The sequence below is a fragment of the Piliocolobus tephrosceles genome, chromosome 14 (assembly GCF_002776525.5).
Source record: "Piliocolobus tephrosceles isolate RC106 chromosome 14, ASM277652v3, whole genome shotgun sequence".
Taxonomy (NCBI): domain Eukaryota; kingdom Metazoa; phylum Chordata; class Mammalia; order Primates; family Cercopithecidae; genus Piliocolobus; species Piliocolobus tephrosceles.
The window spans coordinates 111,366,630-111,389,470 of record NC_045447.1 but is presented as its reverse complement, the minus strand read 5'-3'; the positions used below and the strand labels follow the sequence as shown (position 1 = coordinate 111,389,470).

The following is a 22,841-nucleotide window of genomic DNA, read 5'->3' as shown; positions in this document are numbered from 1 at the left end:
AAGTCAAAGAAAAAAGAGATATGAGGTCAAAGGAATGGGAGATAGTGAAGAAGGGCCAATAGTTAAAAAGTAAAATTTCAACAAAGAATAACAGTTAACATGGTTGTTCATGTTATTACCCAAACACCAGGGGTTTCATCCAGGTCCTCCTGCTCACCAGAGAGAAAGCCAGTCACTGAGGCCACAAGCACTGCCAAGGAAGAAAGCTTTAACCTGGTGCTGCAGCCCAGGAGATGGGAGCTCAGTCTCAAACCCATTGGCTTGACTAACAGGCACAGGAAAGAAATGTAACCATGTATAAGAGAACAGAAATTAGGGAGGGGCAGGAGGCATGTGGTGCTGTGATCTGGTATGTTTCAGTTATCTGAACTTCTTGAAGATCTTTTATTGAGGAGAGAACTCAGATAAAACAGATACAAGTTTCAAGCTTTAACAGCAGGGTCAATTTTTACATTCATCCAAAAACACAAATCCATTGGGACAATTGGGCCGGTGTCAATGTAAGCAATGATTCTGTAGTTCCTTTTCGTTCTTTTAAAATCTGAAATAAACAATTGACTTTATATTATATGCTAAACCTAAAGAAAATACATCTTATGTACTTGAGGCCAGAAGAGATAGAAGTAAAACCTATTACTAATAGCCTATGAGAGTCAAGTTTGGGAATACTATAAAAAATTTCAAAAAATGTAATAAATGCATAAAACTTACAGATTAACAAGTGCTATTTCAGAATTCTTCTAAATACTAAGTGTCAACATGACCTTATCAATATTTGCATTACTAACCACACAGTAAGAAGCTGACTTCTGACTATTCTGAGATAAGGGATAAATGTGTACTTTACCTTAAACAGGAAAGTGCATCATGTACCCACTTCGAGATTCACAACAGAGAAAACTGATTTGAAAAAATTGTTACTTGTGAAGTTCATTTATATGTTTAAAAAAGGCCAATACGTTTTTCCTTTTCCACATAGGAAAGGAATACTGTAGTTATGAATACTAAAACACAGTCTGTGGAATACAAGGAACCATTAAATAGAAACAGTATGTAGGAAAAATGGAAGTGAAATGATTATACGTTGCAAATACTTCAGTAGAAGGAATTTTTCATCAACATCATCCGTTTCAGAAAGGCCTGCTTCGGGTTACAAAGACAGTACTTCAACAGTAACTCCCCCAAACCAGACTCAGAGACTTATGCCTGTAATCCCAATAATTTGGGAGGCCAAGGCAGGCAGATCGCTTGAGGTTTGGAGTTCGAGACAAACCTGGCCAACAGGGTGATACCCCGTCTCTACCAAAAAATACAAAAATTAACCAGGTGTAGCGGCATGCACCTATATAGTCCCAGCTACATAGGAGGGTGAGGCAAAAGAATCCCTTGAACCTGTAAGGCAGAGGGTGCAGTAAGCCAAGATTGCACCACTGCACTCCACTCCAGGCTGGGTAACAAAGCGAGAATCTGTAAAAAAAAAAAAAAAAAAAGAAAAAAGAAAAAGAAAAAAAGTCACGTTCACGTAGAGTTTGGCTCCACAGCTCACTCTCTTAACCACCCTGTAATGCCCGCTCTATGCCCTGATGTAATTGTACGGTAGCTCATGGCCCTCTTAGAGCCTAGAACCTAGCTTTCATCTCCTACTCTACAACTATATAATTTAGCAATTTTTCTCTGTATTTGTTGGATTCTAACCCTACAAACTTCAAATTTTGTTAATATTACCGAATCTTAAAGGAGGCTGTGATGTCTTTAGTCTCTAGAAATATTAAACAACCTATAAACAAAGGACTATATGAGGGCAAACAGCATTCAAATTTCTATATTCTTTAAAACACTGAGGCAATGTATTGAAAAACACACCCAAGAAACTGCAACCAATCTACTCTGGACAAAAATTTAGACACCATTTCTTCAAAACAAGCTATCTGGTGGTACTTAGGCATATTCTTCCATATATCAACAGTGTTTTACATGTCATAATCTTAAAAATAATTTTTAAAGTGTCAAAATTATAGGCCTCATCCATTTCTGTATGCTTGAAAAAATGATACAATATAGATTTATTTCTTTAAAGTAGTCAATAAAATGCATAAACTTCTAGAGCAATCACTAAAGAAAAGAGTTCATACTAAAGGTTGTAATACTAGGAATAAAAGAAAACTCAATACTGCAGGTTTTTAAAGGCAAAAGTTAATAAAGCCTTTTTTGGTTGTGAATCTTGGCCTTAAAATATTATACATATGATCCTCCCCTTCCTTTTCCTGTTGCGAAGATGTGGTGACAAACCAGGTTTACTCATACAGATAATACTCTTGAAAATAGTGGCAGTGAAATAACATAAAGGGAAATACAGTTCACTTAATGATCTCATAAATTGGAACTTATTCCCCGTGCCTCTTTGCATATCTCCAGACTAATATGTGAAAGAGATGAAACGGCTGTTTGCTACCAATATTTTACTTGATGCTTCATTTTTTAAATTCCTTGAGTAACTACTTACAATGCATTAACAGAATCAGGAAAGCATAGCTATTCAATTAACTAAACAATTATGCAAATCTCTAAAACATAGTAATGGACCGATTATTTTTAAAATACAACACACTGACAAGTAGTTTATTTTTAACTCAGTTTTGGTTTGTTGTTAATGGCATTGCTTGAGAAAAAGCAAATAAAAGGAGCAGGAGGAGAAGCAAGAATAGAAACAAGAAATAGAAGCAGCTGCATAAGCAAATAAAGAGGAAAAGAAGATGATGATGAGAAAAAGAAAAAACAGACTGGAAGAAAGGAAAAAGAACAGGTGAGGGAATCAGAAGGCCTATTACGATACCTTGATTCCCCTCCTAGATTCAAGAAATTTGAAAAAGTTTGACTTTTTCACCAAAAACAAAAAACAAAAACAAAAACAAACACACAAGCAAAAAGATACACAAATAGTCATCCCCTACATTTTGTTAAGAGTGAGATAATGCTCCACTCACACCTGGCTCAGGTGTCAGCAGGAGGAAAGGACCCTTCAGATTCTGCAGGAAAAAGAGGGGGACTCCTCCTTACCCTGGCTGTGCCTCCACTGCTGTCACCAAGGCCCACAGTACAGCACCCACAGCTTCCTACCCACGCCAGGCCAGGCCGGGCCAGGCGGGCCCCCCACAGCTCTCTCTCCCACTTCCGCTTCCGCGACCCCAGACTTGCTGCTGCTGCCACCACTAGTGCTGATACCAATACAACCTCTGCTTCTGTCGCCCTCCACGGATTGGCCCATCCTACAAGGCTCCTACCCGCTGGCCACTGCCGCAGCCCTCCCCGCGCCCCGGCCGTAACCGGCTGCCCTCCTACCGCTGCAGCACTCTGCAGTCTCGGTCGCCGCCACCCACCGCAGCAGGCGGTGGCAACAAGGCGAGCTATGGTGCGGCAGGCCCCAGCCTCCAGCGTGCTGCAGGGCGCTGCTTCTCCTGGCACGGAGCAGCTCCGCGGGCAAACCCAGAAAAGCCTAGCACAGGATGCAGCCAGTGGTAGCCTTAGAGCCTCACCTGTCAGGCTGGCCACTGGGGGAGGGGCCGGTTTCAGCGAAGGCACTCACATTCACCCTCCGAAGTCCAGCCTCTCCTCTGGCCCAGGGAGCCGGGAACTGGGGCCTGCGGTGGGGACCGGAGACCCCCACAGTGGATGGCTACCCACTCCACAGGAACTCTTGGGCACCAGGGCTGTGCTCCTCAAGGAGCAGGAACAGCAAACACTCAGACCCAGCCACCGGGACCCCCACCCAAGTGCCAGTTTCCATTCCTGACGCCTCCACCGACATGGCCCTGTCCCCCCGTGGTGCCCACTACTCCGTGGCCTGGGGGGGTCCCAGGTTGCCTCCGCCACACAGAGTGAGAAAACGCGGGTCCGGGAACCACCGCAGGTGTGGGGGCCCGGCGGTGCTCAGGATTCCCGCGGAAATGCTGTGCGCCCGCTCCGCCCCAGCACAAGCAAGAGGAGGGAGGTCGCCCCCTAGAGTCTGGAGTCCGGCTCCTTCCTTGGAGGCCACCCACTTTGGGAGGCAGATTGCCTGAGGTCGAAAGTTCGAGACCAGTCTGGCCAACATGGTGAAACCCCGTGTCTACTAAACATACAAAAATATTAGCCGGATGTGGTGGCATGCACCTGTAATCCCAGCTACTCGGGAGGTTGAGGCAGGAGAATTGCTTGAACCAGGGAGGTGGAGCTTGCAGTGAGCTGAGATCGTGCCACTGCACTCCAGCCTGGGCAACAGAGCGAAACTCCGTCTCAAAAACAAAAAAGAAATAACATTCAGGCTGTGACCCTGAAGCGGCCGTCATTCCTTGATGATATGAGCATTTCTGTGTCTCTCATTTCCATCAAGTGCTAGGCTCCAGGTACTCATGTAGACTAATACGTGGTCTCTGACTTTAGGGAAGTGATACCAAAAGTTCTTGTGGATTTTTGCCTTTCATCCTCCACATGACTGAAGAGAAAGAAAATGCTTGTGAAATCATTATTTCCTAAAGCATCCCGCTTTTTGGCAAGCAGAAGTGGCTTGTGACAATTTTAGGAGGAGGTTGCTGCACTGGACTCTTCCCCCTCTCTGGTCCTGAGCCCTAAGGCACTTTGGAGTCCAGCTGCCGAACCTCCGCCAGCCCGGATGTTTGGTGGCACAGATGAGTGCCTGGTGGCCGTTCTTCTGGACCTCAGCACAGACTCCCTGTCCCTTGATTTGGAATTCATTAGCCAATATGGAGAAGGGACTGGTTCTGCTCTGCGTGGTGAACAGTGATTCTGGTAAGAGTAAATTCGTAGACTAGAAAAAGAGAGAAAGATAGACCCAGACCCAGTTTAATCAACTTTCAAAGGAAAGTTTTTTCATGTTTTAAAAAGAATGAAAGTGAATTTTCTCATGCTTATCTTGTTAGGGTCTCAGGAAGGACCACAAGGTTTTATTGGTGAGCGATACCCCAACTGGAAGAATGAAAACCTAACCTCTAGGTCAGCTAGCATGAGAAATGCTGAAGCTTTGGAGAATTTCTGCACTGTGACCCTCTAGCTTTGCATGTCTTAGAAATAGTTTAATTCCATGATTAGGATCCCAACTGTGTATAGGGTAAAAGAACCACTTGTTGCCTAGAAGCAGAGGTGTAACCTAAATGTTTTTTAGGGATAGAGGAAGATTCTAGCAGTGGAGTTTCATTTCTTCAAGTTAAGGTATTATCTTACCAATCTTTTGATAAAATGCAAATGTTATTTCAGTATATCAGGATGGTTTTCACACGAATGGATCCATTATCGACTTTTTTTTTTTTTTTTTTTTTTTTTTTTTTTTTTGAGACGGTCTCATCCTTGTTGCCCAGGCTGGAGTGCAGTGGTGCCATCATGGTTCACTGCCGCTTTGACTTCCTGGGCTAAGGTGATTCTCTCATCTTAGCCTCCCAAGTAACTGGGACTACAGGTGTGCACCACCATGCCCAGCTAAATTTTGTGTGTGGGGTGTGTGTGTGTGTGTGTGTGTGTGTTTAGTGGAGACCAGGTCTTGCTATGTTGCCCAGGCTGGTCTCAAACTCCTGGAATCAGGTGATCTGTCTGCCTCAGCCTCCAAGAGTGCAGGGATTACTGGCATGAGTCACCACACCTGGCCATATTACACGACTTTTTAATGTAATTGTAGTTGGGTCCAGGTGCTGTGGCTCATGCCTGTAATCCCAACACTTTGGGAGGCCAAGACAGGTGAATTACTTGAGGTCAGGAGTTTGAGACCAGCCTGGCCAACATGGTGAATCCCTGTCTCCACTAAAAATACAAAAAGTAGCTAGGCATGGTGGCGGGTATCTGTAGTCCCAGCTACTTGGGAGGCTGAGGCATGAAAATTGCTTCAACCCTGGCGGCAGAGGTTGTAGTGAGCCAAGACTGTGCTGCTGCACTTCAGCTGGGGAGTCTCAAAAACAAACAAACAAACAAACAAATGTGATTGAGAGAGCTGAAATCAAGCATTTTCAAAAAAAAGAAAAGAAAAGAAATCCCACCTTGCCCTTTGTGGAACTGGAACTACTCTTTGTACATGATTCTGCCCTTCCAGCTCATGGGCAGAATGCTGTTCTGGACAAAGCAAGAGTCCCTTATTCCTCATCCCTCTCTTTCCAACATGCCCAGGGAGGTTTGGATGGCTGTGAGCCAAAAACAACCAGAAAAAGTGGAGAGAATAAAGAGCCTCTCTTGTTTTCACTTGGGCAACAGGCATGAATGAGAAAATTAAGTTTAAGTATTTTTGTTTTATTTTTTAAAAACCTTAGCTTCTCCTTAGCCACATCTAAGACACCCTTCCTTAGATGTGTCTATTTTAACATTTTGCATGTGATAGCGATGTCATCCATGCTGAGTAAAGTAGAAAAAACAGATTACAAATGGATGCCTTGGGCATATGGATTATGTTTGGATACTGAATTGAACCACTGAACTGTAAAACAATGTTACGAGACAGGGAAACGGAACTGGCTATGTGACGATATTAAGGAATTATTGTTAACATTTTAAAATGTAATAATATATTGTGGTTATGTTTAGAAATAAAAATAGCTCTTATCTACTAGAGATACATGCTAAAGTGTTTATGGATGAAATGATATGAAGTCTGGGATTTTTTATAAAACAATCCAAGGCAGGAATGAGGGACAGTGGATGGGAGGACAGATGAAATAAGATTGGCCATGTGTAGACAGACACTTGTTGAAGCTGGATGATAGAGGCTTGTTATTCAGGCAGACCCATGATACTGTGCTTTGCTTTATTGCACTTTGCAGCTATTGCATGTTTTACAAATTGAAGGTTCATGACCTCCCTGCATCCAGCAATTCTTTTTTTTTTTTTTTTTTTTTTTTTTTTTTGAGACATGGTTTCCATTTTGTCTCCTAAGCTGGAGAGCAGTGGTGCCATCACAGCCCACTGCAGCCTTGACCTCCCACACTGCAGCTTTTTGATTTAAAGTGAGAGACATGCAACTGTTCTAAAGTGAGAGATATGCAACTCTTCCTTTTACTCAAACACTTAGAAGCCATTGTAGGGTCATTAATTGGTCTAATTCAACATTGTTGTATCTGAAAGAATAAAGAGGCCCAAAGAGAGGGAGGGACGTGGGGGAACAGTCAGTGGGTGGAGCAGTCAGAACATATTCAACACTTATTGACCTCCCAGATGCAAGCAATCCTCCCACCTCAACCTCGTAAGTAGCTAGTAGCATGTGCTACCACGCTAATTTTTTTTAGTAGAGATGGGGGTCTCACTGTGTTGCCCAGGTTTACACTGCATAATTCTGTTGGCACCATTTTTCCAACAGCCTGTGCTCACTTCTTGTCTTTGCATTACATTTTGGTAATCCTTGTAATATTTCAAAGTTTTTCATTAACATTGTACCTGTTATGGTGATCTGTGATCAGTGATCTTTGAAGTTACTACTGTAATTGGTTTGGGATGCTGTCAAGCCCACCCATATAAGATGGTGAACTTAATCGATAAGTATTGAGTGTTTCACCTACTGACTGTCTCCCCATCTCTCTCTCTCTCTCTTTGTGCCTCTCCATTCTTTCAATATTGATATTCTTTCATTCTTTCAATATTGATACAACAATATTGATATTAGGCCAATTAATTACCCTATAATGGCTTATAAATGTTTGAGTAAAGGGAAGAGTTGCGTGTCTCTCACTTTAAATCAAAAGCTTTCAGAAATGATTAAGCTTAGTGAGGAAGGCATGTTGAGAGCCATGATGGACTGAAAGCTAGGTCTCTTGTGCCAGTTACCCAAGTTGTGAAAGTTTTTGAAGAAAATTAAATGTGCTACTCCAGTGAACACGCAAATGATAAAGTGGAACAGGCCGGGCTCGGTGGCTCACACCTGTCATCCCAGCACTTTGGAAGGCCCAGGCAGGTAGGTCACTTGAGGTCAGGAGTTTGAGACCTGGCCAACATGGTGAAACCCCATCTCTACTAAAAATACAGAATTAGCCAGGCATGGTGGTGTGCGCCTGTAGTCTCAGCTACTCAGGAGCCTGAGGCAGTAGAATCACTTGAATCCGGGAGTCGGAAGTTGCAGTGAGCCAAGATCATGCCATTGCACTCCAGCCTAGGTGAAAGAGCTGAACTCCAAAAAAAAAAAAGAAAGAAAGAAAGAAAGAAAAGAAGGAAGGAAAGAAGGAAGGAAGGAAGGAAGGAAGGAAGGAAGGAAGGAAGGAAGGAAGGAAGGAAGGAAGGAAGGAAGGAAACAGAAAAGAAAAAGTGAAACAGCCTTATTGCTGATATGGAGAAAGTTTGAGTGGTCTGGATAGAGGATCAAACCAGCTACAACATTCCCTTAACCCAAAGCCTAATCCAGAACAAGACCCTACCTCTTTTCAGTTCTGCGAAGACTGAGAGAGGTGAGGAAGCTGCAGAAGAAAAGTTGGAAGCTAGGCAGTTGATTCAGCATGTTTAAGAAAAGAAGCCACCTCCATACATAAAACTGCAAGGTGAAGCAGCAAGTGCTGATGGAGAAGTTCCAGCAAGTTATCCAGAAGATCCAGCTAAGCTCATTGATGAAAGTGGCTATGCTAACAACAGCTTCAATGTGGATGAAACAACCTTCTACTGGAAGAAGATGCCATCTAGGACTTTTAAAAACCGGGAAGGAGAATTCAAAGCTTCACAGGACTGGCTAACTCTCTTGTTAGGAGCTAATGCAATCATGACTTTAAGTTGAAACTCACGACTTTAAATTTCAGAATTTACCATTCTGAAAATCCTAGGGCCCTTGAGAATTATGCTAATCTCCTCTGCCTGTGCTCAATAAATGAAACAACAAAGCCTGGATGACAGCACATCTGTTTAGAGCATGATTTACTGGCAATTTTAAGCCCACTGTCAAGATCTACTGCTCAGAAAAAAAAAAAAAAATATTTCTTTTAAAATGACTTTGGTCATTGACAGTGCACCGTAACCCCAGAGCTCTGATGGAGATGCACAGGAGACGAATGTTGTTTTCATGCCTGCTAACACAACATCCATTCCGCAGTCCATAGATCAAGGAGTAATTTTGAATTTCAAGTCTTAGTATTTAAAAAGTACCTTTCATAAGGCTACATAGCTGCCCTAGAGAGCGATTCCTTCTATGAACATGGGCAAAGTCCATTGAAAACCTTCTGGAAAGGACTGACCATTGTAGATGCCATTAAGACATTTATGATTCATGGGAGGAAGTAAAAATATCAACATAAACAAGAGTTTGGAAGAAGCTGATTCCAGCCCTCATGGATGACTGGGGGGCTTAAGACTTCAGTGGAAGAAATCACTGCAGATGTGGAAGAAATATCACGAGAACTAGAATTAGAAGTGGACCCTAAAGACATGACTGAATGGTTGAATCGTGACAATGCTTGATCAGATGAGGAGTTGCTTCTTATGGATGAGCAAAGGAAGTGGTTGCTTCAGATGGAATTTACTCCTGGCTGTGAATGAACATTGTTGAAATGACAACAAAGGATTTAGAATATTACATAAACTTAGTTGATAAAGCAGTGGCAGGGTTTGACTCAAAATTAGAGGAATGACTCTAATTATGAAAGAAGTCTACTGTGAGTAAAATGCTATCAAACAGCGTTGCATGCCAACCCTGCAGTGTCTCAAGGTATGTCTGTACTAGTTTCTCTGCTTCTGTATACGCTTGAACTGTTCATGACCAAAAAATAGAAGGGAAAAAAGTCCTGTGCACTGGATATTTGTTTATGCCAGAGTAAGGTATACTTCTCAAAAGATTTTTTCCCAGGTAGAAATCTCATTTTCAAGTATCCTTTGATCCTCGGAGTTCAAGGTTACAATTAGTTACGATCATGCCGCTGCAGCCCAGCCTGTGTGACAGAGCCAGACCCTGTTTCTGATACATAAATAAACATAGAAGGACTGGATATCCCAATTTCAAAGTTCAAATTTTCAGATGAGATTAAACAATAAATAAATAAACAAGACCCAGCACTATGCTGTTCCTAAGAACCACAATTTATTTAGACACAGACACAACATTTAGGCAAAAGTATGGATGTAAATGTGCCATGCAAGTACTAATCCTAAAAGAGTTGGTGTGCCCATGTTAATATTAGATAAAGTGCTCTTCAAAACAGGAGTACTGCCAAAGATAAAGGTGTCAAGTCATAATCAAAATAGACCAGTTCATAAAATTAACAATCTTAAATGGGTGAACCTAATGAAATTTCAAAATGTGTGAAACAGACATCAACAGAGTAAAGGTGACAATAATCAAATCTACTTTTCAAGTGTATGTGAACATTAATCAAGATAGATTAAAACTGGACCATAAAATAATTCTCAATAAATATAAAAGGATTTAAGTCATAGTTTGTACTCTGAGGAAAACAGGACTAAATTAAAAATCAATAACAAAAATATATTCAGGAAAATGTTAATAATGGCATTTGAGCAAATATCTTTTAAATAACAATAGATATAGAAATATTTCTCAGATCCATATTTAAATTTTTAAATTATGTTAAAATTTTAACAAATTTAAGTATATAATTCAGTAGTGCTAAGTACAACCAGCATCTTCATTTCTATCACAAACAGAAATAAAGTACCCATTAAACAGTAACTCACCATTGCTTCCTCTCCCCAGTCTCTGGTAAACGCTAATCTTCATTCTGTCTTCACAAATTTGCCTATTCTAGATATTTTGTATCAGTGGAATCATACAACATCTGTCCTTTCGTGTCTGGCTTACTTCACTCAGCATCATGTTTCCAAGTTTCACCCATGTTGCATGTATCAGAACCTCATCCCCTTTAATGGCTGAATAATATTCTATTATTTATGTACCATATTTTGTGTATCCATTCATTTGTTGATGGACACGGGTTGTCTCTGCCTTTAGGCTATAACGAATAATGCTGCAATTAACTTGGGTGTAAAAATATCTGTTCCAGACCCTGCTGTCAATTTTTTTTGTGAATAATACCTAGGAGTGGAATTTCTGTGTCTCTGTGTGATTTTGTGAGGAAACACCAAATTGTTTTCCACAGGGACTGCATCATTTTCTATTCCTAGCAGCCAGTTCATGAGGGCTCCGATTTCCCCACCTCCTTAGCAACATTTATTTTCTGTGTCGTTATGAAAACCATACGGCCGGGCGCGGTGGCTCAAGCCTGTAATCCCAGCACTTTGGGAGGCCGAGGCGGGTGGATCACGAGGTCAGGAGATCGAGACCATCCTGGCTAACAAGGTGAAACCCTGTCTCTACTAAAAAAAAAAAAAAATACACAAAACTAGCCGAGCACCTGTAGTCCCAGCTACTCAGGAGGCTGAGGCAGGAGAATGGTGTAAACCCGGGAGGCAGAGCTTGCAGTGAGCTGAGATCCGGCCACTGCACTCCAGCCTGGGCGACAGAGCGAGACTCCGTCGCAAAAAAAAAAAAAAAAAAAAGTAAAAAAAAGAAAACCATACTAGTGGATGCAAAATGGCATCTCGTTTTGGTTTTGTCTTGCATTTTATTAATGAATAATGGTGTTTAGCATCCTTTCTTGTCCTTATTAGGCGCTTGTGTATCTTCTTTGGAGAAATGTCTATTCAAGTCCTTTGCCTATTTTTCTTTAATTTGCGATGTTAGAAATTCAGTCTGCCCGGTGACTGCACAAGGGCGAGAACTGAGAACCCGCGGCTCACCCCTATCCCGGGTGACTGCCGAATGCCCACGCCAGCGGCCCCGATCTCCCTGCGGTGGAGGAATGGGGCGGGAGGCACGGCCTGGGGGCACTCAGGCTGGGCGCGCTGGCGATCCCAAGGCTGCCCAGACCATGCCTCTCCAGCACGCCTGGGCGGGGCACCCAAGCTGCAGCCACCTTTTGTGTGCGGACAGCAGCCTCCAGGGAACTCCTGAGCCCGCCCGCACTTCCAACATCTCAGAACCGGGGCCAGATATCCCTGTGGCTGCGGCCAAGCCAGGCGGTCTGCACAGGGGCGGGAACCGGCCCTCAGCCGCATCCCCGGTGGCTGCAGAGGGCCACTAGCTAGCGGTCGCGAGCTCAGGCAGAGGAGAAGCGGGCGGGGGCAGGGTCTGGCGGGCTCTCAGGCCAGGTGCACTGGCGATTCAGAGGCCGCCCAGGCCACGCCTCCCCGCCTGGGCGCCCAAGCTGCAGGTGCCCTTTGTCTGCTCGCAGCAGCCGCAGCCGCAGCCGCCTGGCAACTCCCAAGCTCGCTGGGGCTCCCAGTCTCGCAGAACCGGGGCTAAATGTCGCCCTGGCTGCGGCCAAGCCCGGCGGTCCGCCCGGCGGCGGCTGCACGGAGGCGGGAACCAGCCCTGAGCACCATCCCCAGTGGCTGCGGAGGGCCCCTGCCAGCGGCCCGGATCTCTCTTCGGAGGAGGAGCGGAGCGGGAGTCACGTCCCGGCGATGCCTCAGGCCGGAAGGGATGCACGCCGGCGATTCCGGGACGTCCCCGCGAGCCCAGGAGAACCCGCAAGCCAGCGGCTCCTGCGCCCGAGCTGCAGCCGCCCCCTGCCGGCCCCGCGGGCTTGAGAGCGGCTTCCGGAGTCCCGGCTGGCGCTGAGCTGCAGGCGCGCGCCTAACGGCTTCGTGGGGGCTCGCTCCGTGTGAGCGGTCGCAGCGAGGAGCTGCAGGCGCGCGCCTAACGGCCTCGCGGGGCTCCCTCAGTGTGAGAGGTCCCAGCCCTGAACTGCAGGCGCGCGCCTAACGGCTTCGCGGGACTCACGCGGTCTGAGAGGTCGGAGGCTGCGAGTGTCGCTGCTGAAGGCTGTGGTGGACCGGGCTGGATCGCGGATTCTGAGCTACATCGCGGGTTTGGGGATGGATCTTGGATTTGGGGGTGGATCGCAGGTTGGTGGGGGGATCGCGGGTTTGGGTCTGGGTGGGGGTGGAAAGGCCACGAGGGGCCGCGGCGGCTCAGGAGCGGGTGGTGGGCGTCTGAGAAGTCGCCACCATGAGGAAGCTCTTCAGCTTGGGGAGACGCCTGGGCCAGGCGCTCCTGAGCTCCAGGGACAAAGAGTACGCGGGTCGCGGGTACCACATCCGGGACTGGGAACTGCGGAAGATCCACAGGGCGGCCATCAAGGGCGACGCCGCGGAGGTGGAGCGCTGCCTGAGGCGGTTTGCGGACGTGGACGCCCGCGACAGAAAGGACAGGTAGGTGGGGCTCAGCCCGCGGTGGGAGGGGGACCCCAGGCCTGGTTTCACCGCAGCCCCTGAGGCGGGGGCCTTGGAGGGCGCCGGGACCCTCGGAGCCGAGGAGCCAAACGGAGCCTCAGCTGCTTTCCATCGCTGGCAATTCCCCTCCTGCAGCGCTTGGTGGAGAATTTGAGTGATTTAACTCACGAAGTTAAGCGTATACACGTGTAAAACATGGGGTCATAGGCATGATAGGGAGGTGCCTAATGAGAACTCGTTCCCATGTCAAAAATACCAGGAGCCATTTTCAGTAGGCGAAGAGTTCTCAGATAAAACCCTGTGTCGCTTTTACATCCGAATCCACCTAGGTAGATGGGTTCTTTACTGCAGCTTCTCAGAGGGACACTTGGAAGTGGGACATGGGTTCCGGGTTCTTGAATGAGAAGACTCAGTTTCTCAAAATATGAGCTCTTTCTATGTTTATCAGTTTTACAGAAACCGAATGAAAATATCAAAGTTTTTTCATCTTTGCATAATACCTGCTGTCTACCTTACTATTATGATGACATTTTAAAAATTTTATAATGGAGTGAAAAAAGACTTGCTCCTCTAAATATCAAAATGTGCTATTCCCACAATTATTTACTAACAGCTGAAAAGACATAAAACATGAAACAGAAGAGGAAATCCAGAAACACTGAAATATATGTAAGATGCAGATGTAGGGATTTATAATGGTAACATTTCAGATTAGTAGGAAAGGATGAGTTATTTTCAAAATGCCTGCTGTTAGAAGACTAATGAAATCTTTTGTCACAAAAAATGAGTTCCTGATGGAATACAAATTGAAATTTTTGCATATGCAAATAAGTAAAGTACCAGAAGAAAACACAAATGCCTATTTATACAGGTACATTTTACATTGACAAAGGCCCTCCTAAGAATGACCTCACAAGCAGGCATTCTGAAGGCTGATTTAGCAAACTACAAATTAAAACCCCCTGTGTATCAGAAAAAAACTGACAAAAGATAACATACTTGAAAAATATTTACTATATATATTTTTACTAATATATATATTAATAGATATTCAGATGAAAAGTGTTATCTTCATCCTACAGGGAATTCTTTATTATATATATTATATGTAACTGATTATACATATAAAAATTGTATATATTACTGATACATGTTAGATATATATATACAGATAAAAAGCATATCTTTATTTTACAGGGAATTCTTTCCAATCAAATCCACAAGAAAGGAACTCTAAAAGTGAGCAAAGTACTTTTTTGCAGATCCACAAGTTGCATAGGAAAAAATCCCTGGTGTTTCTCGTAAGAGAATTTAAGTTAGAACAGGAATGAGACTGTTTTCTATCCACAATGTGAGAATAAAGAGCAATGATACTTATACTGCTGCTTGAACTTTAAGTTGCTGATGACTTTTCAAGTGGATAATTTGGAGATAATTACCACATTTTAAAAATGTCTATGCCCTTTACCCATCAACTCCATTGTATTAAAATACCTTTAGAAAATAGAGATACATGCACTTTGTTTTTCGCAGCATTTATGTTAACAAGAACCCATAGAATGGATCCTTTAAATAAATTTCATTTGCAACCATAGCATGGAATAATATGTGACCATTGAAAGTGGCAATAGGTATAGAAGTATGGAAGCTTCCCTTGATGCCAGGAGTTTGAGACCAGCCTGAATAACAAGGTGAGATTCCTACTCTACAAATATTTTTTAAAATTAGCTGAGCATGGTAAGGCTGCAGCTGCCGCCACCGCCACTTCTACAGGGTCTCAGGGACGGGCTGCAGCCATGTCCTATTGCCGGCAGAAAGGGAAGGATCGAATCATATTTGTAACCAAAGAAGATCATGAAACTCCAAGCAATACAGAATTGGCGACTGATAACCCCAATGATCCATATGAGGAGCATGGATTGATACTACCAAATGGAAACATTAATTGGAACTGCCCATGCCTTGGGGGAATGGCCAGCGGCCCCTGTGGAGAACAGTTCAAGTCAGCCTTTTCTTGCTTCCACTATAGCAGGGAGGAGATCAAGGGGTCAGACTCTGTAGACCAGTTCCGGGCCATGCAGGAATGCATGCAGAAATACCCAGATCTCTATCCCCAAGAGGATGAGGATGAGGAAGAGGAAAGAGAGAAGAAGCCAGCAGAACAAGTAGAAGAAACAGCTCCCACTGAGGCCACTGCAACCAAAGAAGAGGAGGGGCCAAGTTAATGAAGGCCACAAGGCACTGGGCTCCAGTCCTTTTGGAGTGGACCTTTTGCAAAAGGCCTTGTCGTAACCTTCCAAGAAAGTGTCTTTCCCTCTGTTGTCCTGTGTACTGTGATATACAAAATAACTTATTTTGATGATCAGGGGTCTTGGCCTCTTGACATATACACTGAAAAACATGGAGGTTGTATGTATGTGTGTCCTACATAAACCTGTAGCCACCACTTTTGAATTATCTTCTCAGATTGCCCTGAATTTTGCCGCTTTTAAATAACATGCTGAATAAACTCAGCAACTAAAAACCATTACCCAAGAATGTTTCTTGTGAGTGAGCTGATTTATTCTGATTCATTATATTCCTTTTTGTAGATTTGATACCCCTTCGGGGAAATAATACAAGTAATAGAAACAAAAACATCTTCTCTTAAAAGTGCTGGAGTGGGGCCATGTCTACTAGCAGAAGCCAAATGGTCAGATACGATTTCTGCAAACCCATCCTGACCTTGAGTATGTGAAGGTGTACTGTTCTTCATTCCTGATACATTTTAGTTTCCATGTTGGTGTGGAGCCCCTGGTTTTCTGTGTTTGGATGATGAAGATTTGGACCCTCCCATTCATAATCCCTTTCTAAGTGAAGGGAGAGGCTGGCTTGGCTGTTCCTTGTTATTCCGAAAGCCCTGGTTTGGGGCTTATGTTCACATTGGCTCTCAATCTGGTCAGGTGCAATGTTCTTGAGAGGTGGGGACCTAATTATAACCAGAGTAGCAGGAAGAGAAGAAACATTGTGAATTAAGTATTCAATTAAAAGGAAACATGATTTCTAAAAAAAAAAAAAAAAAAAAAAAAAAATTAACTGAGCATGCTGGTATGCTCCTGTGGCCCCAGCTACTCAGGAGCCTGGGGCAGGAGGATTGCTTGAGCCTAGGAGTTCCAAGCTTCAGTGAGGTATAAACACCATTGCACTCCAGCCTGGGCAACAGACCAAGACCCAGTCTCAAAAAACAAAAATCTAACAATTATTGAGTTGTTGCTTGTTCTAGAAATGGTTCTAAATACTTTAGTAGGGATTCTCATTTAAGCATCACAGTGGTGTCCTGTGAGCTAGCTATCGTTGTCTTTATTAATGAGGAAAATGAGGCACAGAAAGACTGAGCAATAGCTGGTAAGTGACTGAGTTGAAAGTAAAACTCAAGCTCTAGTTGAACTGAATCCAAACACCACGCTTATTCTATCCAAATAGGCTGCTGTTTCATTAAGGTAGGGAGCAGTAAGAGCTAATAAACACTGTACCTTCTTCAAAAGAAAAGTATTTGTTTTGAAGGCAGAGGAATGACACGTTATTCAATGTTTACAATTACATGAACCATTGTAGGGTTTGAGATATTGCACTACAATTTCCTGAAAACTCTCACTCTCCTAGGACTGTTCTACATTTGGCCTGTGCCCATGGCCGTGTGGAAGTGGTCACTGTCTTGCTGAGCAGTAGATGCCAGATCGACATCTGTGACAGACTAAACAGGACACCATTAATGAAGGTATATAGTAGGCAACTCCTTCATCATGAAATGGATTTGATATAAATACATAGAATTAAAATGAATTTATGTCATTTAAATATAACTAGTTGGTGAAACCTGTGGAATATGTATTTTGAATTCTTAGAATTTATGGTCTAATTTTTTATCTAACACGAATAGGCTGTACATTGCCAGGAAGAGGCTTGTGCCATTATTCTCCTGGAACGTGGCGCCAATCCAAACATTAAGGATATCTATGGCAACACTGCTCTCCATTATGCTATGTATAACAAGGGGACTTCACTGGCAGAAAAACTGCTTTCCCACCGTGCAAACATTGAAGCACTAAATGAGGTATAGATCAATCAACTTTCTTTTCAAAATGTTTGTTTTAACATTGACATAGGTAAGAGTCAATTTTTCGTATTTGGAAGATCGAGCGTTCCTGAATGAAAACATTTTGAAATAACTTCATTGTCTAAGGTTTTACTTTAAATATTGATACTTTTAAAGAAGCATTAGAGGGCGCAGCTTGTTTAGTGCCCTTACGGGAAACATTTGTGAATTTGTTAAAGTCAAACATCTTCTTTTCAAGTATTTGTTTCCTACCGCAGGTGTATTTTTTTTTCTAATTAGTATTTTAAAAATCACATGAAAAATATTACCCTGGAAAGTGGCTTTATCTTAAAACTCAAAACTAAAACAATTTACAATAAATGGAAATCTTGCTGAAGCTGACAGTTTCCAAAAAAAAAAAAAAAGAAAAACAGATGTTTCTTTCAGTGACAAGGTTTAAGAGGGAAAAATGGGAAGGGAAAAGGAGCACAATCAAAAGCATGCAGGTCACTTGGAAATTAGGTAATGAGGGAAAATGCCAAGAAAATGTTTTGCTTTTTAGTTTGTTGTTTTTCCAGTCTATGTATTGAAACGAAGCGCTCTTCAGCTTTGGGGTAATCATTTTTTGGTTTGGTAAACAGAGTGATTGAAACTTGCCTAAAGATTAATTTTTAGAGGACTCTGAGGAAACCAGATTGGCAGTGAATAGGTGGTGATGAAGTGAGAAACACTTCAGCGAAGGGTGGAACAAATTAGTAACAGACGTATTAGCCATCCTGGCAAAAACAACCACTTAGATAAGAGTCTAAACTCTCCTTTCAAATCTAGAATGTCTCGGTGGGAAGGTGAGAGATACGGAGCTTATAAATAGCAAAATCAAGTGAGATTTTGAGTTTACTTGTCCCTGTTCTACCCATACCCAGGAAAATTAACTGGAGTTTTAATAAATAACTCTATCTCGTACTCTTTTCTCTTTTTGGCCACATCCCAAGCTAAGGATATTAGCGGTGAGGGTGAGAGATGAGACCGAAGTGACTGTCTGCTGCATCAGCTAGAATTGTACATTACAGTGACCTGCCGAAGTTTTGTTAAAATCTATGAGTGTAGGCTTTCCTCTGATGATTCTGATGTTATAGAGCCAATAAGTTCTGAATATTTATAGTTAAAAATATTTTCTTGAAGCCACACACAATGACATGTTCCTGTGGTCCCAGCTACTCAGGAGGCTGAGGTGGGAGGATTGCTTCAGTCTAGGAGTTTGAGTCCAGTCTGAGAAACATAGGAAGACTCTTGTCTCTTACAACAGCAAGAGCGAAAAAAAATACCTCAGCATTCGAATACACTCCTGATTAAGAACCACAGAATAGATAAGTGCAGTATATAAATTCTCGTATCTCAAAAACATAAGAAATCTCTAAAAGAGTTGGCATTTGATAGGTGCTACTTTCCATAAAGTTCTCCTTTCCAATAACATTCGCCTGACTTATCTTTCTCTACATTTGTGACTGCGAAGTGAAAGAAAATATCATTGGCAACAGCTCTCAGCTTACAGAATAACACCTTTTGCTTCCCACCATGAATCATTCACTGCCATTCAGAGAGTCTTTAGCAATTTGCTTGTGGGTAATCTTTCAATAAGTAGAGGCTGACCCTTTCACAATTTCATGTTCCTTTGTCACCATTCAAGTAATTATGTGTCAACAAATGTTCATTACAAGTGAGATTTTCTCAATTAAATTAGTAGCAAGTCCTGAACCTTTTTTTTTTTTTTCAGTTGAAGTTGTATTATGGACTATCTCAGTATGTCTCTTAAGTTTATAGAGCTTTGGCATAATCAGGATGTCAGTTTTAAACACTGAAGTCCATAAAGTCAGTGAGGATACTACAGGAATTCTTTTAATAATTTAGTTTCAGCAGTCCTATAAACTAATTATCTATTTGGTTAACAATCTGGGAAAATGATATACAAGCAGATTGCAAATGAATAAATGTTGGGAAAATTCTTGAGGTGGGTATTATGAGTCTTAACAGCAATTTTTATTTTATATATATATATATCAGGGACTGATTTTTTATAAAACCTATGATACTGGAGAAAGAAAAAGTTTCACATGCAAATATTTGGTTTATACAAAATCATTTAGTAACACGATCATAGCAAATATAAAAACACAAGGGTTATAGTCTAAATGTGGCACATAGATTGTTTCTTTGCCTCTTTAAATTGAGTCAACATGTAAAATTCAGTAGACTCATGCAGAAATCTGGACCTCAGGATTGTCTTAAGAATCAAATCTGGTGTCCCCTGAACCGCATCAGTGCTTGGTCTGCTGTGCAGAGGTTGGCCTGTGTAGGAGGCACATATTCTCCAGTTTGCTACTGTGCCCACCGGAATACTTCACTTATTTGGGTAACCTCCTTCATCCTTATACGTATTTGAGTTTACAACTCCTGTTTTATAGTGTATTTTTATAAAGATTTCAAGGTTTTCAAGATGGCGTATGTTGGTTTATAATAAATAGTCTATAGTTTACATAAATCCCTCAATTATGGGGTTGAATTTTAGAATCCAGAAGTTTTTTTTAACTCTCTCTCTATATATATATCACAAACAGTCACCTGCTCATAAGAATGCCTAGAAACCTTTTTAGATTATTCTGGTAAGAGTTGGATAGTTTATGAATATTGCAGACATTATATCTTTCTTCTCAGCAATGTCCCTTAGAAATGCAAGTGACTTACTGACTTTTATTATGCTAGAAATAAGCAATACACATCAGCATTAGAACTTTTATTGATAAGCCCTTGTATTTTTATTTCTAATTTGTATTTTGCCTAAAGTAAAAAAATGTTAAATAGCTATTTAAATGGAAACCAATACAAATGGATTTAAAAAGTAAAGTTGCATTAGCATCCCAGGATTATCATTATAATTGAGAATAAAATTTCTTACTGAGCTTTGCTTTTTTAATATTTAATTTCAAAAAAATTTTAACCTGTCTCTCTTACACAGAACATACTGGAGCTTTCTAACAGTTATGATAAAAATCTGGGCTGGGCACGGTGGCTCACGCTTGTAATCCCAGCACTTTGGGAGGCCGAAGTGGGCGGATCACGAGGTCAGGAGATTGAGACCACCCTGGCTAACACGGTGAAACTCCGTCTCTACTAAAAAAAAAAAAAAAAAAAAAACAAAACATTAGCCGGGCGTGGTGGTGGGCGCCTGTAGTCCCAGCTACTCAGGAGGCTGAGACCCGAGAATGGCGTGAACCCAGGAGGCAGAGCTTACAGTGAGCTAAGATTGTGCCACTGCACTCCAGCCTGGCAACAGAGCGAGACTCTGTCTCAAAAAAAAAAAAATAAAAATAATAAAAATAAAAATCTGTCCTCTTGTATTAGGAGAAATCCCATGGACTATTTAATAATAAGGAAAATAAGTGCATTTGAAGCCAATCTCTCTTAATTCAGAGCTCATTTCCTTAGTGGCACCTTTGGATCAGGAGTGCCTGACATTGGCATTCTCACACCATTGATAGAAGTAAATCAAGCAAGTTTGTACCACCCAGAGGAAACTGCCACTTGTATTGGGAAGCTCTGGCAACTGTATCCCTGAAACTCTAGTTCCTAAAATGTTAATGTTTGCCACAAAAAGTATTGTCAAATTGAGATTAGGCAAAGTTCAAGGGATTTCTTGATTGTTGGTCATATAATACAGTTTTGTAATAATTCTCAAATGCAAATGATCGTGGAATCTTTTTGTTAGGGTACAGTTCTTCTGGTGAAACAAATATTCTTTGGAACATAGTTTAAGAAACACTGCTCTAGAGATAATAATTTACATCATTATTTTAAAAACTTAAAGCATTCGCTACTATATCTTAGATTTTAGGGTTATAGAGAAAAAAGATACAGCCCTTGCCCTCAAGAAGCTCTTGGTTTCAGTGGGAAACAATGAAATAATTACAATATACTGTGCTAAATGCTGAGATAGAAGCAAGGATTTTTGGGACTGATAAATAAAGTGAGTTTTGGAGATGACCGAAGTTAACGTGCGGAGGCAGAGGAGGGGTGTTTGCAAGGCAGTGTGTGGGAAAGCACAGAGGAGTGAAAACAGAAGGGACTGCTTTGCATTTACTTTCTCTCTATGTTGCATGTTTAAGTTCATAGCATCTCATAGAAGATTTTTAGCTCAGTTGAGACATACATAATTTTGTTAATTATAAACTGTTTTTGCTTTTTACAAGAGGGAAACACTCCACTTTTGCTTGTTGTTATTTGTAGGAGACAGCAAATGGTGGAATTTTTGTTGAAGAACCAGGCAAATGTACATGCTGTTGACAATTTCAGAAAGTACAATAGTTTTTTTTTTTAAATAAAATCATGAGTGTTCTACAGTGCTAACAGTCACTCAAGTCAGAAATATTAATAAAAAGATTAACTTATAATTATTGGCATATAGTAAAAAATAACACGAATAATCAGTTAGGTAGAAAAGCAATTATTTGGACTGAGCAACATAAAAACAGTATATAGTAGGATTCATCTTCTTTTATAGACTGTTATTTGTAATCTGATGTTTTTGGTCCTATAATCTTACATTAGCTAAATGGGATTTGTATTTTATTACTTTTATTAAGTGTAGACTTTAACTTTCAGTTTACAACTACTACTGTTACCATTATTATTGTTGTTGTTGTTGTTGTTTTCAGCCTGCAGGTAGCTCTTACTTATCTGACCCCTAGCTGACATTGAATTATAATATATCAGAGTAGGAAAGCAATGGGGAAATCTTCATCTAAATCTTTGCCTACTTTTGATAAGTGACCTTAGCATAGTTTACTGGCCGTCAAAGGACTGTAAATTTGCAACTTGTATTATGTCATACCCCAGTGGGACAAGAGGCTTCCTTGTTGTCCCTGCCTGTTAGCCTTGGTGGTAATTTACCAAGATGAACACTTGAGCACCCAAGATGCTTATACACATAAACTGCTACATGTAAATGGTTATTTTGTCTATCCTGACAGGCAAGATATGAAATTGGTAAAGCACATCACATTTGCTAATTACATATCTTTATTAAAGTTCTTGAGTGCTGTTATTTCTTTATTATTTTAGAACAGCCCTCATGCATGCTGTTCAGCATAACTCATCAAGTATCATCAGCCTCCTCCTTCAACAAAATATAAATATCTTTTATCAAGACGCGTTTGGCCAAACTGCCGAAGATTATGCTGTTTGTTGTGATTTGAGAAGGTATATGCTTATATTAAGAGACTGGTTAACACTAAATTAAGATTCAAAATAATTACAAATATTGCATCTTATACATTAGGTGACAGTTCATAGTTTGGTTGAGGTAGTTTGTAATGGCAACAAGTTAGTCCACCTTTTAGCCAGAAATCAAACAGAAAGCTAGAGCCTAGAAGTTTGAGGCTGCAGTTAACTATGATAGCAACATTACACTGTAGCCTGGGTAGCAGAGTGAGACCCCATCTCTAATAAAAATCAAGTCAAATAAGATAAGATACAATAAAATAAAATGTTGGTCTTTTTCTTGGAATTATGCTTTTTAAAT

At 41.7% G+C, this 22,841-nt stretch overlaps 1 protein-coding gene and 2 pseudogenes across 1 annotated transcript in view; 2 read left to right on the top strand and 1 right to left on the bottom strand.

Annotated features, from left to right (window-relative positions):
* The window catches only part of LOC111521709, a 36,231-nt gene extending 32,426 nt beyond the window's left edge, over positions 1-3,805 (bottom strand). The window contains exon 1 of the mRNA XM_023185270.1: positions 3,678-3,805. Within this exon, the coding sequence (XP_023041038.1) occupies positions 3,678-3,805 (128 nt within the window). The remainder of the gene's footprint in view (positions 1-3,677) is intronic.
* Positions 3,806-11,716: 7,911 nt separating this feature from the next.
* Positions 11,717-12,596, top strand: LOC111521693 (annotated as a pseudogene).
* A 2,391-nt stretch (positions 12,597-14,987) lies between these two features.
* LOC111521707 lies at positions 14,988-15,416 on the top strand (annotated as a pseudogene).
* The last annotated feature ends 7,425 nt before the right edge of the window (positions 15,417-22,841 follow it).